General features: G+C 48.2%; 1 protein-coding gene across 3 annotated transcripts in view; it reads right to left on the reverse strand.

Annotated features, from left to right (window-relative positions):
- Window positions 1–15,567, reverse strand: part of PRDM16 (PR/SET domain 16) — a 223,021-nt gene that overhangs the window by 126,064 nt on the left and 81,390 nt on the right. For all 3 annotated transcript variants that reach the window (XM_065037840.1, XM_065037841.1, XM_065037838.1), the window contains exon 2: window positions 7,792–8,141. In XM_065037840.1, the coding sequence (XP_064893912.1) occupies window positions 7,792–8,141 (350 nt within the window). The remainder of the gene's footprint in view (window positions 1–7,791; window positions 8,142–15,567) is intronic.

The following is a 15,567-nucleotide window of genomic DNA, read 5'->3' on the forward strand; positions in this document are numbered from 1 at the left end:
AAACAGCTCTGCTATCTTGGGAGAAAAGCCAAGACCTCGACGTCTCGGAGCCCCTGACCAACAACCGTGTAACATCTGCAGAAAACTCCCACAGCAAATGGGGACAGACCTCCCTGGATCCAGACTAGAGACCCGTCTCTGTTCTGGTGTCTGCACAACGCCCGTGCTGCTAACACAGGGTCCTCCTTTCCACTTAAACTGTCGCAGTTATTCCAAAACCTCTTTTCCAGTGTAGATTAAACCACATTTTAAAAGGCCGAAACATCAACGTGTGCTTCCTGAGAGCCATTTAACATCTCATTTCCTGACACAACGCCAAGTGTCTTCTTTCCTGGCAAATGGCACAGATCTCACTGTTGACAAGATCCCAGATAAAACCAAGATAGAGAAAACGTAACTGATGGCTGTTGAGCACCTACCTCACCCAGTTCCTCCTTTCTTGTACATTTGCTTAGAACCAAGCGAGCGGAATAGCAGCACGGTGCTCAGAAAGTGCTTTTCAGAACCAGGCAGTGAGAAAGTCAATATGGAGCAGGGTGTCCATTTGTTTTGATTTATCTCACTAACTTCAATTGACAGTTAATTCATCAGAGGAGGAAAATGCCAGTCCAGTGAAAACACAGCTCATGAAGGAGAGAGAACCGAGTGGAAAACGTGGAGTGTGGATAATGCAGGTAATAAATTAAAGGATACAGTATCAGTATTTTATCATTCACATTCTGAATTTGCTACATTCCTACTCTTGCCAATTACAGTTTAGAGCAAGCCGTAAATTTACACATGCATTTACTGATATATACATCACACACACACAAGCCCTTTAGAAAATGAAGCAATTTTGGAAAACAGAAAAAGGCAGGAGAAGCAGTTGCTTTGGCTCAAATTTCTAAATCTGAAATTTCCAGCAGATTACCACAAAATCTTGTAATAAACTGCAGGCAAGATGAGAATTTACACTGTGAATGTTGGCTTGGATCCAAACCCCACCGAAACAACAAGGAGTTGAAATGGGATTTGCAATAGCAACACTGGTCCAGCACTCGCACGAGTGCGGGGAATGAAGACGTAACATCTTCCTGAGGTCACAAGAAATGTCCCCCTTGACGTCATTTATCACCACCAAGCATTTAATTTCTCCCTGGGATTTTCCTTCTCGCCCTGACGCCCCGTCCTGCCGCAGCAGAGGCCGGAGGACCCGTTTGGGCTGTCTCTGCCCTGGCGGTGCTGGGGGGCACGGGAGCCCGGCGGCCCCTGCAGCACCTCGCTGAGCCTCCTCATCCCCCGGGCAGCCCCTGCCGGGGTCGCTGCTCACTACGTCAGTCCTGCTGCTACAAGTACGATATGGCTCCTCAGACACCAACTCCCTCTATGCACTGCTCCTGGGATTTTGTCAGCTCCACCAGCTCCACTCTACACCTTCTCTCCAAAGTCGGCAAACCCAGGTTTTCTTGTTCTTCCTCCTAGAACAGCCTCTGAATCCTCTCGGAAATTTCATCCCCATTTCAGCACATCAGCATCAGGGCGGGTTCCCAGCCTTGGTGCTTCGTCCCTGTTCCTCCACCGACGGTACAAGATCCACACACGATAGCACAGCACCAGTACTCACCACTACAACCAGTATCAAAGGCCAACTCACTGGAGCCGCCTTTAATTCTTCCCGTGCAGAAGCTTTCAAGTCAACTCAATTCAAGTAATCCAACACAATGAGTCCAGCTCTACAGACAAGAGTTTCCCCCCTGCACTGAGCAGCTTGTGACTTAACAGTACCGTTTGGAAGTTGTTAAATGACCCTTTCTTTCACTACATAAAAGATGAAGAAAGCTACAAGGTGTAAGCACTAAATACATCTGATGTCTCAGAGCACTCGGAGCAGGATGGCCCGGTCCCCCTGACGCTGACGACGCTGCCCGCGTCGGACACACAGGACGTCCACCCGAGCCCCAGCTCACGGCTCTCCCCTCCTTCACTACACAAGCTTTATTCCCTTCCTCGCTGCAAGTCTCTGGGACGGTGGCTGTTGTCAGCTAAAAGTGCATCTTTTCTTTCATATCGGGCTCTTTGACACTTAGCATGTTCACTGCAAAAAACTTTCAGCTCTTGCAGCGTTATAGTCACGCTCCAATGAAATTTCTGCCAGTCTGCTGTGCAAAAACACTTCTAGTATATACATACGTAACCCAGTATTTAAAATTTGCTTTAAATCAATAAATGGGATTTAAATCCCAACACGGAGCCCTGTGGAACGGGCAGCAGAGCTGGGGCAACTCGAGTCCTGCTCAGACCCTCCACTTTCTGACTTAGGACCGAGGTTTATCGCGTTCCCCAGAGCTCTCTGCTTCTCCAAACATTTGGCTTTGGCGACTCCCCCCGCCCCTTCCCTTCCCTTCCTCCAAGTTTAAGGCAGTTCACCACTTACGGTCATTTACAGCTTACATCTCAGTAAATCCAGAAGGTGTCTGATGAAAAAGAGGGACTAGCCAAGCATCTTAATCCCCCTGTTCATTCATGCTCTCTGTAATGTTCTTTCAGGCCTCTGCTGAGAGACTGGGCTGAAATGAAGGCTGATAAATTAGTCTGGAGGGAAACAAGGCAGATTCTGCTTGTAAAAGGTCATTCCAACTTTGTTCTGGGTGAGGGTTTATCTTGACTGCAGCTGCGACAGACAATGGCCGGGGCCTAAACGGCAGAAATCCAAGCTCTGCTCATGAAATTACTGTGCTGATAAGGTAGAATGGACTTCAGTGAGATCTAAATGGGAAAAGGGAGGTGGGGGACAAGGGTGAAATGTAGGTATTTTTGAACATGATTGAACAGGGATGACACAATGAGATGTACAATTAAAGCAATGACTAGCCCGGGCATTATCTGAAAGTGAAGAAACATACTGCTCGCTAATCAGATCAAAAGGGAGAAAATACCCACTTGTGTGCGCGGAGCAAACCGGCCTGGCACAACGCAGGCACAACAACGCAGGCACAACAACGCAGGCACAACAACGCAGGCACAACGCAGGCACAACAACACAGGCACAACAACGCAGGCACAACGCAGGCACAACAACGCAGGCACAACAACGCAGGCACAACAACGCAGGCACAACGCAGGCACAACAACGCAGGCACAACGCAGGCACAACAACACAGGCACAACGCAGGCACAACAACGCAGGCACAACGCAGGCACAACAACGCAGGCACAACAACGCAGGCACAACAACGCAGGCACAACAACGCAGGCACAACAACGCAGGCACAGGTGGGCTGGAGCTGCAGCTTCTGCACCAGAAAGGGTTTGAAAGGCACTAAACACAACGGTGGTTCTCAGAGACGCGGCTCTGAGCTGCGGCAGCGCTGGCAGGACACACGGACGCTCACCTCGCCAGCAGCACGCTGCCCAGAGCAGCCGGAAGACGCCTCGCTGCAGAGCACGAGCGGGACAGCTGGCTGCGAACACCCCGCAGCCCAAAGCGCTGTTATTTTTAAGCAGCTTTTGTGCATTTTTGTGCAAAGAGAGTAAGCGATGGCAAGTTCTGACGAAGCGCTCTGCAGCCTGTGCTCCCCGACGCACACACAGATCACCCGCGTTGTGAGAGACGCCTCTCCTTTATTTACACATCCCACTTGGACGTGTACATCTCGATCAGTGCAAACACATTAAACGGTCCCAGCAGACTGTCACAGCCCAAACCCCAGGACACCAACCAGCTCCCACCTGGGCCTGTTCTCCGTTTGCTTTCAGAAAGGGGAAAGAACCGGGACATGAAGACAGATGCACAGACGAGTCCAGGTGGGTATTTTACACGAGGACACTTGGCAGAGCAGCTGGTCTGAGTCACAACTCCGGAAACAAAGCTCAGGATTAGTAACCGTTCCAAAGCCACTCCTGTGCGGGGAAATGCTCCTTCCAGCCAACTCTCCACCTTGTCTGGACACCAGGGCTCCTCCCGCACACTCAGCGTCCCAAATGTGACTCAGACGGCGCTTCACGCCTTCCTGGGACAAACACCACCCTGGAGACAACCCGGGCCCGGCTGGACGGGCTCTGAGCAACCTGCGCTGGTGAAGATGTCCCTTCCATGGCAGGTTGTACTGGGGGAGCTGGGAAGGTCCTTCAACCCAAACTATTCCATGATTCTACAGAAAATGACGCGTCCTTTCAAGCGCCGTGTGTGTTTCTGTTTAACTCCAACGCATTGACTGTTCCCTTCCCAAACCCCGCTGTGTTCCCGTCCCACCAGCCGGACTTTCCTGGGGACACACAAAGCAAAGGCTGGAGGTTCAGGCTGCGGATGCGCTGCCCTGCACCCCACTCGCCTTGTGGCACCGAACGAGCTGGTTTGCAAACCCTCCGGTCACCACTGAGCAATCTGTGGGATCTGTTTTTCCTCCTTTTTTTCTTTTCCCCCCTTTTTTTTTAGTGTGGATGATCAGATGCTGTTTCAGAAGCGGGTGTTCATGGATGCCTCTCGAAAACTAAAAGAAAATATTTATTTCCTTTTTCTGCTTGTGAATCAGAATGTTCTATTTAAAGAAAGTGCCCTCTGCCGGATTGCTCATGAGTTATTACCCCTTATGGAAATAAAGGAGAAATATCAGGAGGTATTCTTAGTCATTCCCTTCCCCTGTCTCTTCTTTTTTTCCTTTATTCCTTATATACCCATGTTTTAGAGACGTGCCCAAGATAGAGCAAGATATCCTGGCATTCTTGGGCCTAAAAAAGACCTACTCTTTTAACCCCAACTCGAAGCATTTGTTGAAACACCACAAAAATGGTACAAATGTCGGTCATTTCACTCGGACATCATAAGGTGCATTTTTCTTTTTTATCCAGCCTTGAGATTAATAAATTATCCCCCGACAGATGCAGTTGCAGAGAACGGGACTTTGCCTTTGATACAACGAGCAGTTTTCCCGCACCCCTCCCCACTTCCCTTTGAGAAGCGTTCGCCAGCACCGCGTGTGTTCAATACAGCGCATCTCCTGGCCTGTGTTCAATACACCGTGTGTCTCCTGACCCGTGTTTAATACAGTGCATCTCCTGGCCTGTGTTTAATACAGCGCATCTCCTGGCCTGTGTTTAATCCCAGGTGTAGGGAACAGCCCAAGAACCGACGGGACCCGGTGCTGTCCACGGGCAGGGCTGCGGGGCCACGAACGCTCCTGCTGCGTCTTATTCTTCCCACAGTTATTTGTCTTTCACGAAACAGCTTCTATCGCCACCCTAAAGCATGACCTGAGAGCACTTATTTTTCACAGGTAAATACGCAGCCTGCCTCATGCTGCAGCGTAAGCGAAGCCCCTGTGCTTCAGCAAATCACCTCTCTTAAAATAAGTTAAAACAAAGGAACTAATAACTATATTTTATTAATGGTATTTACCCCGCAAAGCAAACGGAGCTAAAAGCATATCTGATTGCTTCCCAATTCCCCAGAATTCACTTGCTAAATTTCCCTCCAGGATGTGATTCCCATTCTTCTCCCAGTTACCAAATTAAACAGCGCTATGATAAATATCATTATTTACTCAACAAAGTGATCAAAATCATTACGTGGCTGTTTTTTTCAAGTCCCAGAGGCAATCGAGTGTAAACGCGCTGTGATTTATTCGTGGGACTCTGAATGGCGTGTTCTGTGTCAGCAGGCGAGGAAGCCACAGGATCAGGAGAGCAGGGCAGAAACACAGTCGTGTCACAGTAAATAGCCACGCGGCTTTTAGCCTGGGGGGTGTCCTTGACGGGACAGCGGTGGACAGACACGACCGGCACGGGAGCGCCGGGGAACTCTGTGGTGTTCCACAAAGTACATGTTGGAGGAAACAGACATGAAGAAACAAGATAGAGAAGCGTGAAGAACACGGCTCTCCTGAAGCAAAAATCCTCATGTAACTAATAGGCCAGGCGATCCAAGCACACCGGTAATATCTCAATTAGCCAGCAATAAGGCGTTATGACAAGTCTTACACCAGCTTTCAAGAAGTCATAACTACAAGTTCCAGAGAACTATTGCCAAAAACTAATGTCAAACCGCACACGGAACACGCCAACAAGTACATCTGTCAGAGTCACCGCTGTTCTGAGAACCAACACAGAGGCAAAAGTCTCGTCAACAAATTACAGGGTGACAAAAAACTCCTCCCCTTTCCTTTTTTTCTCTTGCTGCCGATTGTCTGCCTGCTCCACTTTATTAGCAGAGATGGAAACGTGTCCCAAGCTGCAATTCTCAAGCACAAGTGACATCCCGTAAAGCTGCCTGGAGCATATTGAAGGCTTTTCCACCCGAAGGTACCCGGGTATGTTGTTCCCAAGTGAAGAGACTGAGGGACCAAAACCCAACTTGTGCACTCTGTTTAAACGCACTGAGAGGTGGAAAACCCCGAGAGGCGTCTGCAAGGACAAGGTCAAAGAGACGGTGTGGGGTGTGTGAGGACAAATCGTCCTTCCCATCGGGTGTGGGGTGACCCAGAGACCAGACCAGCGCCGCTGGGGCCACGAAACTTCCACTCGGAAAGGAAGTTTGTTCAACTGCGCTACAAGAATCAACAGGATCGCAAAGTCAACGCAGACCGAAGTTAACAGGTACGGCTGATATCCGTGCAGAATGCATGCAGGGAACAATCTTAAAAACAGGGATGTAAATACAAACTTTTATCGCAAATATAAAACACAAGGACAAAGTTTTGCCGAGGTCATAGAAAACAAGATCGGTATTAGCCAAGCTTGGTCTGAGTTGCAGCAGCCAAGGAGGATTGCGCTTTTTAAAATAAAATAAAAGTCTGTAAAAACAAAGCCACGTCTAACTGCGAGGTTCAGAAAAGAGAATTCACCTTCCAGAGGAGCCATTTCCACATTGTAAATAGTCAGTGTTGGGTATTCCCAGAGGAAAAGCATGCTTTGCTTCAGAGAGACCTCGATGCCACCAGCACATCAGGGACCTCGAGCTGCCTTGTACCCATCGCCCCCAGACTGGCAAGTATTGACCAGTATCACCAGCATAGTAACAGATCTTTTTTCCCCAATACCCCACCCGTTTGGAAGCTCACACAGTAACAAGCAGCATTCCATGCCATTCGCCACGAAGAAGCCAGCACGCAGATGAGCTGCCATGGGCGGGCGAGAGGGGCTCGAACCTCTGGCTGAACTTCCCTTCGCCTGCATTGGGAGGGAGAGGAAAGGAAGAGCTTGTCCCACCAAACTGATTTGAGCTCTTCAGACACTTCCTACTGCACGACAGCCCAGAACAGCTCAGCGAGCCCTTGGATAGCGGCGTTTTTCCTATTGAACACTGGGGTTTGTTTAGGTCTTAGGGAAAAATGACTTTCACATTTCTTTATCTTCGCTGCAGAACAAGAACTCAAGAACACCTGGGCTGTTAATGGGTACATGCGATTTTTCTATGACCAGTTAATAACGCCTGCACAGCGAACATGGGCTGCAAGTCAAAGGTAACACAGCCAACTACAAAACATGATGCGACTAATCATACTCCTTCCATTGCGACAAGTTCTGAACACAATTTGGAAATGACAAGCACTTTAAGAAGTGACCCAACATCATTTAAAACCAACCTTCTAAAATGGTGCTAGAGCAGTATTTGTAGCCCGAGAAGCCGTCTTTAAAAGGATTTCTGCTGTTTTTTAAAACCTGCACATAATCGGGGATGCAAAGTAAGGCAGGGAAACACGGCATTAGCAAAGTCACCACCTCTGTCCCCACGCCGGTCGGGGCTCGATGGAGCTTCACGAACAGTTTGCACAGAAGACAAATGAATGGGATTATCATATTCAACACGCTTACCTCCCATCCAAAGTTTGCTTCCTTTAATGTGCTCCTCTGTACTGCCATATAGGGTCCAAATCTTTCCCCAACTTCAATCTTCTTTTTGGCCCAGATCCCTAGCCCTGCCCCTGGAATCGAAGATTCTCTGAGTTCAAAATCTGGTGGGATTGGAATGTCATCAGGAATGTAGACGGGAGCTTCATAGGGTGAGCCCTCCTTGGGAGTGAAGTCCTCGCTGGTGGGAAAGGGTGACGGAGGTCCGACCGGAATGGGGGACATAATACTGTCCTCTGTTTCCTCCTCTGCACTTTCGCCAGCAAGGAGATCAGGGTCGGTCTCGTACATATTATTTACAATCTCGCTGTCACCTAAAAGGGGAAACAGCAGAACAAAACACACTGAAATACTCACGTGAACATCAGTTAATCTCTTCTTGGGACACAGTTTCATAAAGCCAAGTTCGCGTGCTTTACGGACAGGAGCAGCGGCGGAACAAAGGTCATTCTCAGCCACAGAACGCGGGTAAGAACGTTCATCCTGGCTGCACGGTGCTCAGCTGCTGGAGATGCCACGGAGGCGACCGGCGGGTGTTCACCCCACAGCAACGGCACACAGCAGAGGTGCCCAAAGCTCCCTCTGACCATTTACTGCTTTAGCTGGCTCAGTGTATTTTGTAGGGGAATTAAAAGAGAAATTAAGGTAAAATATGACTGAAGTTTGACGGGGACTGTCTGCTGAGTGCTTGGGTTTCCTGGGCTCAATGCGCCACAGGAGCTGTGGCTGATGTGACTGTCCAGCAACGTCCCTCGGCAGCGCAACAAAAGCATCGCTAGTTTGCGATACTGTTTTATGACTAATACGTCCTACATGCTTGAAGAGTGAGCACTTTAAACTACACTCTCAACCTCATCACATTGTTCCACTGAGCTCCGCAGGACCTGCTTTGTAATGGTGCTACAGCAGCCAAAGGGAAAGCTGGAAGAGCTGGACCTGCCCCACTCGGACTAAGGACTCCTGTGAATCAGTTCAGTACAGAAGGCTCTACGTGGGTTCTCTCTTAGGCTGACCCCGCTACTTTAAGGCCCAACAAGCAGCCACCGCCACCGGGGGTCAAGGGCTCGTCCCCCGTGTGCAGCCCCCAGCAATTCTAAACCCTTTGTCCCCTCTCCCCGCCAGCCGTCTGCCTCCTTTTTACCTTCCGCATTCAACATCTCTCCCTTTTCAGTTTTTGAGGATGTCACCTCTTAACCTCTCCAATGAGCTACATGGGATAGAATATCTTCCACTGAAACGGGAGTTTTCAGCCCCTTGCAGACTCCTGACTGAACCATCTGTGGTGTTTCAACAACTTTTGTGAACTATCGATGTGAGAACCAGGCAGGGGACTCCAGGATCATCCAGGCGAGCGCGAAATCCAGAGAGAAATTCTCCACCGAACACAATAGATTTCATCTCTGGGATGCATTTACCTCTTCAGATTTTTAGTGCTAAACAGGGCTTTTTACAGATTTCACGATCTTTATCAGACGCTGCACTGCAGGCATCATAAACCATTTAAACACAGACTTAGCAGAACTGGGCTCTTACGTCTCTTATTCCCTATACCTGAAAAATCGTACACATATATATCTAGTTCCAACTTCCACAAAACCATTAATGGAATTTCTCTCCAACTGAAAAAGAGCGTTTTCACTCAAATGGTTCAAGATTAAGCAAAAGTCAATTTCAAACACCTTTCCTGAAATCTACTAGGAAACAAAAAAATAATTAACTATATATCTTCAAAGCTTTTGCCACATTAACTGGAGTGCTCGTTAGCGTATTAGAACACCCTGTTTTAATTGAATGTGATGAACTGATATTGACGTGTCTCATATCAAACTGAGGCAGAGTTGATATCGCTTCCAAATACAGGGGGGTCAGCTGGCATTAAAACCGTGGTTGTAAGGGAGTTGGGTGAAGTGTCACAGTGAGATTGCAAAGGCGGAGGAGCCGAGACGCAGAATGCAGCTGTTCCAGGTGTGGCCCATCTCCAGAGGCACAGGGTCACCAGCTCCCACCCAACACCCTCGGATGATGCCAAACACCAGCATCAACACCACTAAGCTTGAGAAGCAAGTTGTGCAGCCAGCTCCGAGCATGCTGGAGGAAAAGAAATCAAGTCCCAGGGAGCCTGAAATACATAGAGATAGGAGGATTACGAGTGCAAACTGCAGATTCAGAGGGTAATCGTGTTTGGGGATTTTCCAAGAGGAGGCAATTGCTAAGCTACAACATTCATATGTAATGGAAATGGAGCTTTTTTTCATCCAAAAAGGAAAAAAGGGGGGAGGGAAACAGATGAAGGGGGAAAAGAAAAACACATTTGTCATACCATACAAGTAGCTGAAGTATTTTGGGAACAGATTTGCCATCTCTCAATTAAACATGAGGCAGCATGACTGTGCTTTCATTGCACAGTAGTTTCCACTATGATAACAAGCCCAACAACCGGCTCATTGTGGGCCTGCAGACCGGGAGGGACTCCCACCGTGCATGTTAATGACCGACCTGATGTCATCGCAACAGCACCCAGCAAAAATCACAGTGTGCTCTGCGGCACAGAGCAGGCTCCTGCTGACAAGGAGAAACCGTCCGGGAAGAACAGTGCAGAAGCAAGGCTCTGCTTAACGTATATATATATATATACACACTACATCTCTTCTCTCTCCTCAGAATACACCTTCTGTGTGAAGGACATCTCCTCCTCTAATGTTTTTTGATGCCTAACACAGATTTTCCTGAGTTCACGCCTAAGAAAGTCGGTGGCAGACTGCACCAAAGAGGAGGGTTTGCCTTCCTTTGCCAACACTTTTTTTGCTCCGGCTTTTGAGCCATACAGAGAAGCGCCTGCTCCAGCTTCCAAATGCTTCCTCTGCTAGAAAGTGCAACCTCCTTACCCAAACATGCCGCCAGAAACACGCTTTCATAAGTACGATATACTCCCCAATCCTGAAAATACTTGTGGTTGCTGTAAATGTTTTCTCTCCTAGTATTAGCAAGTCAAATTATTTTCTACTCTATGATTAGCCTCTTTTGCACTTAAGAAACAGGAATTCCAACTGAGTTGAAAAGCAAAACCAGGTTTATTGGAGCACAACCTGTGAAAATGTTCAAATGATACAAGTATAAAGACACCTCGCTATGGAACAGTTACTTCAACTTGCTCTGAAGTTAAACACGCATCTGACCGACCTCGTATTTCAGGAGACATCGCCAATCACAGGCAATATTTCCTTCTGCCTCTTCAGGGCTAACTCAGCGATCAGCAACAGGCACCAGACGCCGACCAAACGGAACCTCTTCAGGTCCCATTAGTTCTGACACAAGAGACACCACACGCACCCATAGGAGCAGCACCACCAAACACATATGTACACACGCTGGGTTTGTCACACTATGAAATATTTAGATCAATAGCTTCCATGTAGGATTTATTAATAGCCAGAGCGAAATCAGCCGCTGGGGTTTAGTGTGGACTAGAGCTGAAGCATCTGTGACAAGTCCATCTACTCACGTTGCTGCTTCAGAATCGGTGGAGCCTCTTTAATGCCTGGTTACCGCGTTGCTGAGAGTCCTGCGACCATGGCGCTGCAGAATCCCGAGTGTCCCCAGTGCACATGGTACCGTTCACCACGCTCAGCGCCCCCCTCGGCATTGCTGTACGTGTAACACCACTGCTTAACAAACCAAAAAGCTGAGAACATGTGGTAGTTCAGGAGCGCTGCCCAGGTCCCTGAGCTTCCCCAGGAAGGAGCCGGCGGCTTTGTGGCCGTTCCCGGTGACACGCCGGCTGTCCCGCTGCCCCTCTCCTCACCGCGGGGATTTCAACACCCACAACGTCTGCTGCTCTGAAAAGCGGCACAGAAATACAACTTGACCTTATTGTTATTGCCATGAAACTAAAATTAGTCCTTCAAAGCTCACGAGCAAAATTGCTCAATAAAAAGACCCATTGAAAGGTCGTTTCCACAGATAATCAGATATGGGCATAGGCTTAAAATCTGTGTGACACCAATGAGGTTCCTGCAACAATGAGAGTGATGCTTTAGTGTTGGTAGAGGCCTCATGAATAATCTATTTAGCAGCTGTACTGAAAGAAAAAGAAAGCCTGATGTTAAAGGAAATGGTGGTAAAAGAGACAATGTGTTAGATTTCAGGTGGGTCGTTTTGTATGTTTTGTATTTGTTTCCCAATCTGTGTAATAAACAGGTGTTTTCATTTTCTAAACATCAAGAAGAACATCAAGGAGAAGAACATCAAGCCCCCACTGAACTCACACTCTGCCTCAGCAGATAACCTGGAATCTCAGGCCCAAGAGACAATTCAAGCAAAAGAGTAGAAAACAGAAATATACACAGAATTGTGACTTTGTACGTGAGCCCGAACAAGGCGGTGCCGCACTGACAGACTCCTTCCTTAGGCATCAATTGGCTGTTGAAAGGTTTTTACTTAATTATTCAAACTTTGCAACTCATTCCTCGCTATAAGCTTAGAAGTGCATCCAGGTATGAAAACCACGCCACTGTCTGGAGCTGCTTGTTGTTGGGCTATTATGATATTAAAGGTATCATCAGAAAAACCCCCACCAGGCCAGGACCTGCCACCACCTTTACAACTCCATGGAACGTATCCAGGCTCCTGCACTGCGTGGATTTGGCTTTAAAACATTCCCCAGGGAAGAAAAGGAAACAACCACACCAAAAGCTATTCCAGCTCTAGCGCTACGTTGGGAAGAAGTCGTGGAATATTTCACACCTCCGGAACACGGGACACCGTCAGCTCTGGGTGACAGGACTCTGTCTCTTTGCTGTATGCTCAGTACGTTTCATCAGCAAAAGTAGTCATTTTCATGACCAATTTGTAGAGCAGCAGAGCTGGAGTGAACCCTCAGCATTCCAGCCTGAGCCGGGAGTGCAAACTCTCCCATTAAACAATGTGTGCTCAACTACTGCCAACAGCTGCCCAGGCCCATTGCCCCTGAGTATTGTGCCGCCCAGCTATAATCTAGTTCAGGTGAGTTGTAACAAGTACCTATATGCTATATGCTCCTTCCTGCATTCAAGATTGTGCAGCAGCCCCACTGCCCGGCCTCTCTGTCCTGAACAGAGGAGCAAAACCCCCAGGACACGTGTAAATCACAGAGGACATCCGAAAGCACCAACCAGCACCCACCCAAACAGACTTGGAACAGAGGATGATCTCAGTGATCAGATTGCCACCTGATGGCCACAGCTGAAATACAATAGGAACGCAGAACCCTGCTCCCCACTTGGCTGGGGCGGTTACCAGGCCGGGATCCCAGCCGCTCGGCTGGAGGAGCCTCCAGCTCATCCGCAAACCAACATCCATCTCCCTCCGCCCTCGCACCAAAGAAACGAACCGCTGGCGTTAGGAACACTTCAAAGCCTTTCCACTCGTAAGCCAAAGACCTAAATTCAGGGCAAGACCATCTCTGGAAGCTCATCTAAAGTATCTGGGTTCCCTTCTGCCAGAAAGGATGCGAATTAGTGCCAAAACCGCAGTGAGAAGAATTATTTCTCTTTCTTTAAGGATGGGATCGAGGCACTAAATGCTTCAGGGCCATACAAAAATAGCTCTTCCTCCATCCATGGACAATAAGGAGTACGTTACTGAGGCAATTCCTTCCTCCCGACCCCGTGTCCAGCACAGAAGGGCTGCACAGCACATGGAACCAGCGGGTCCTGACACACCAACCGCGGCTGCTCGGGGACAGACAGGGAGGGGACACGGGACCAGTGGAAAGGATGTGATCAAAACTGAACGTTTGCACACGTAACTCCTTCTCCGCCTTTCATTTGTATAATTCGTCAAGTTTCACATGTACAGTCTGTTTCGTCTTGACTGCCATTGTACCTCGCAAAACAGATTCCAACCCTTTTATTAGAAAGAAACAGGAAACACCTTACATGAGGAATGAGAGGTGAGAACGACGAGTACGGAGCAGAAGAGTTAATGGGATGTATGTTTCAATACATGTTCTAAAAAAACAGCTGCTTCAGAACTTGGTTGTAAGACGAACAAGAAGTAAGGATTTCAATTACCTTTGGTTTCAAGCAAAAAATGAAGTGTTTTCTTTTATTAAGGGCTTTGGGCTGGCAGAATGAAGAATAAAGCTCGAGACAGTGTTTCGATGTGTTCCTTAACGCGCCTTTTCCTGCAGTACAACCAGCAGGGAAAGGGTCCGAGTCACTCGCCACTAAATGCCAGTGTTACATTTCCAGGGAAGGTCTGGTCCAGCCCGGCATCAGAAACTGTCCACACAAGATCCTTTCGGAATCAAACTCTCACACGAATGTTCTTGTCCATAGCTCCACTTCACCTGATCTCTGTGTCCAGTATGTTGTTTTGTATTTGAATTCAGGATGACATTTCCACGACTGCGCTATGTTAAAAAATTAATTCAATGCATATTTGGATGCAGTAGATAAAGCAGGTTGTTATAAGAAAAATAAAAGCTCTACTGTGTTATTATTAAAGCCACTGGAAAAATATTAGCCTTTGGGATTTGTGTCTCTAAACTATTTACAACATAATAGCTCCAATGAAGCGGCACAAGAAACGTACAGGGTGTTACACATACAGTCGCAACAAACGCTTGTGAAGAATCTATGGAAATAATTCAAGAGAAAGAAAATCTGGAAAGGAGAGACGAAAGCCTGAAGAGAATGCTCCACTCGTCCAGAAAATCCCCATTGCTCCTCAGCGCTCTGCTCGCCCTGGCTACAAAACATCTCCCCCTTAAGACATCTATAAAACCACAGAAACGCTCCAATTCTACAGAAATTTCTTTGCTGGAAATGCAGTAAAGTGGAACTTTAAAAATGACTGCACGATAAATTCTCCGCAAAGAGAAATGTTACCTATTCAGAATAAATAAATAAATGCAGCGAGACTGGTTCTGCAGCCGCTAACAAACGGTGCTGGGTATTTCCCTCGGTCCTGGATGTCAGACCATAGAACAAGAATAAAGCGTTTGTAAGGCTCCAAAAGGAGACCTTGCAATTGGAATTCACATCTCTGCCAAGCCAAAGCTTTTCGGCTGTTGTCACCGTCTCATTGTCATTCTGCTCACTGTGGGTTCCCCAGGGTCCAGAACAGGAGTCCGGGCATTATTAACATAGCAGATTAATAGCGGTGGGAAACGACATTTTCACCAACACGCTAAATATTAATATTAATCGATAACAATTTCTATTTCCTAACAGGAGCCAGACAAACACATCCCGTGCAGGAGGGGAGGGCAGAGCGGACAGGACGGGAAACGCGGCGGTGAATGAACAGCCCAGGCGTGAGGTGGGTGACAAGAGCTCAGCTCTGCGTGCAGGGCACACACACACACACACACACACACACACACACACACAGAGCTCTGTGTGCAGAGCACACACACACACACACACACAGAGCTCAGAGTGCAGGGCACACACACACACACACACACACAGCTCTGTGTGCAGGGCACACACACACACACACACACAGAGCTCAGAGTGCAGGGCACACACACACACACACACACACACAGAGCTCTGAGTGCAGGGCACACACACACACAGAGCTCTGTGTGCAGGGCACACACACACACACACACGCACACACACACACACACACACACGCACGCACACACACACACACACGCACGCACACACACGCACACACATCCACAGGCACAATAGCCCTGGGGTTCGCCAGCCCTGCCCACATCACTCCAGCCAAGCTCAGCAGTTCCGA

This window comes from Columba livia, chromosome 21 (genome assembly GCF_036013475.1).
Source record: "Columba livia isolate bColLiv1 breed racing homer chromosome 21, bColLiv1.pat.W.v2, whole genome shotgun sequence".
In the NCBI taxonomy this organism is placed as follows: Eukaryota; Metazoa; Chordata; class Aves; order Columbiformes; family Columbidae; genus Columba; species Columba livia.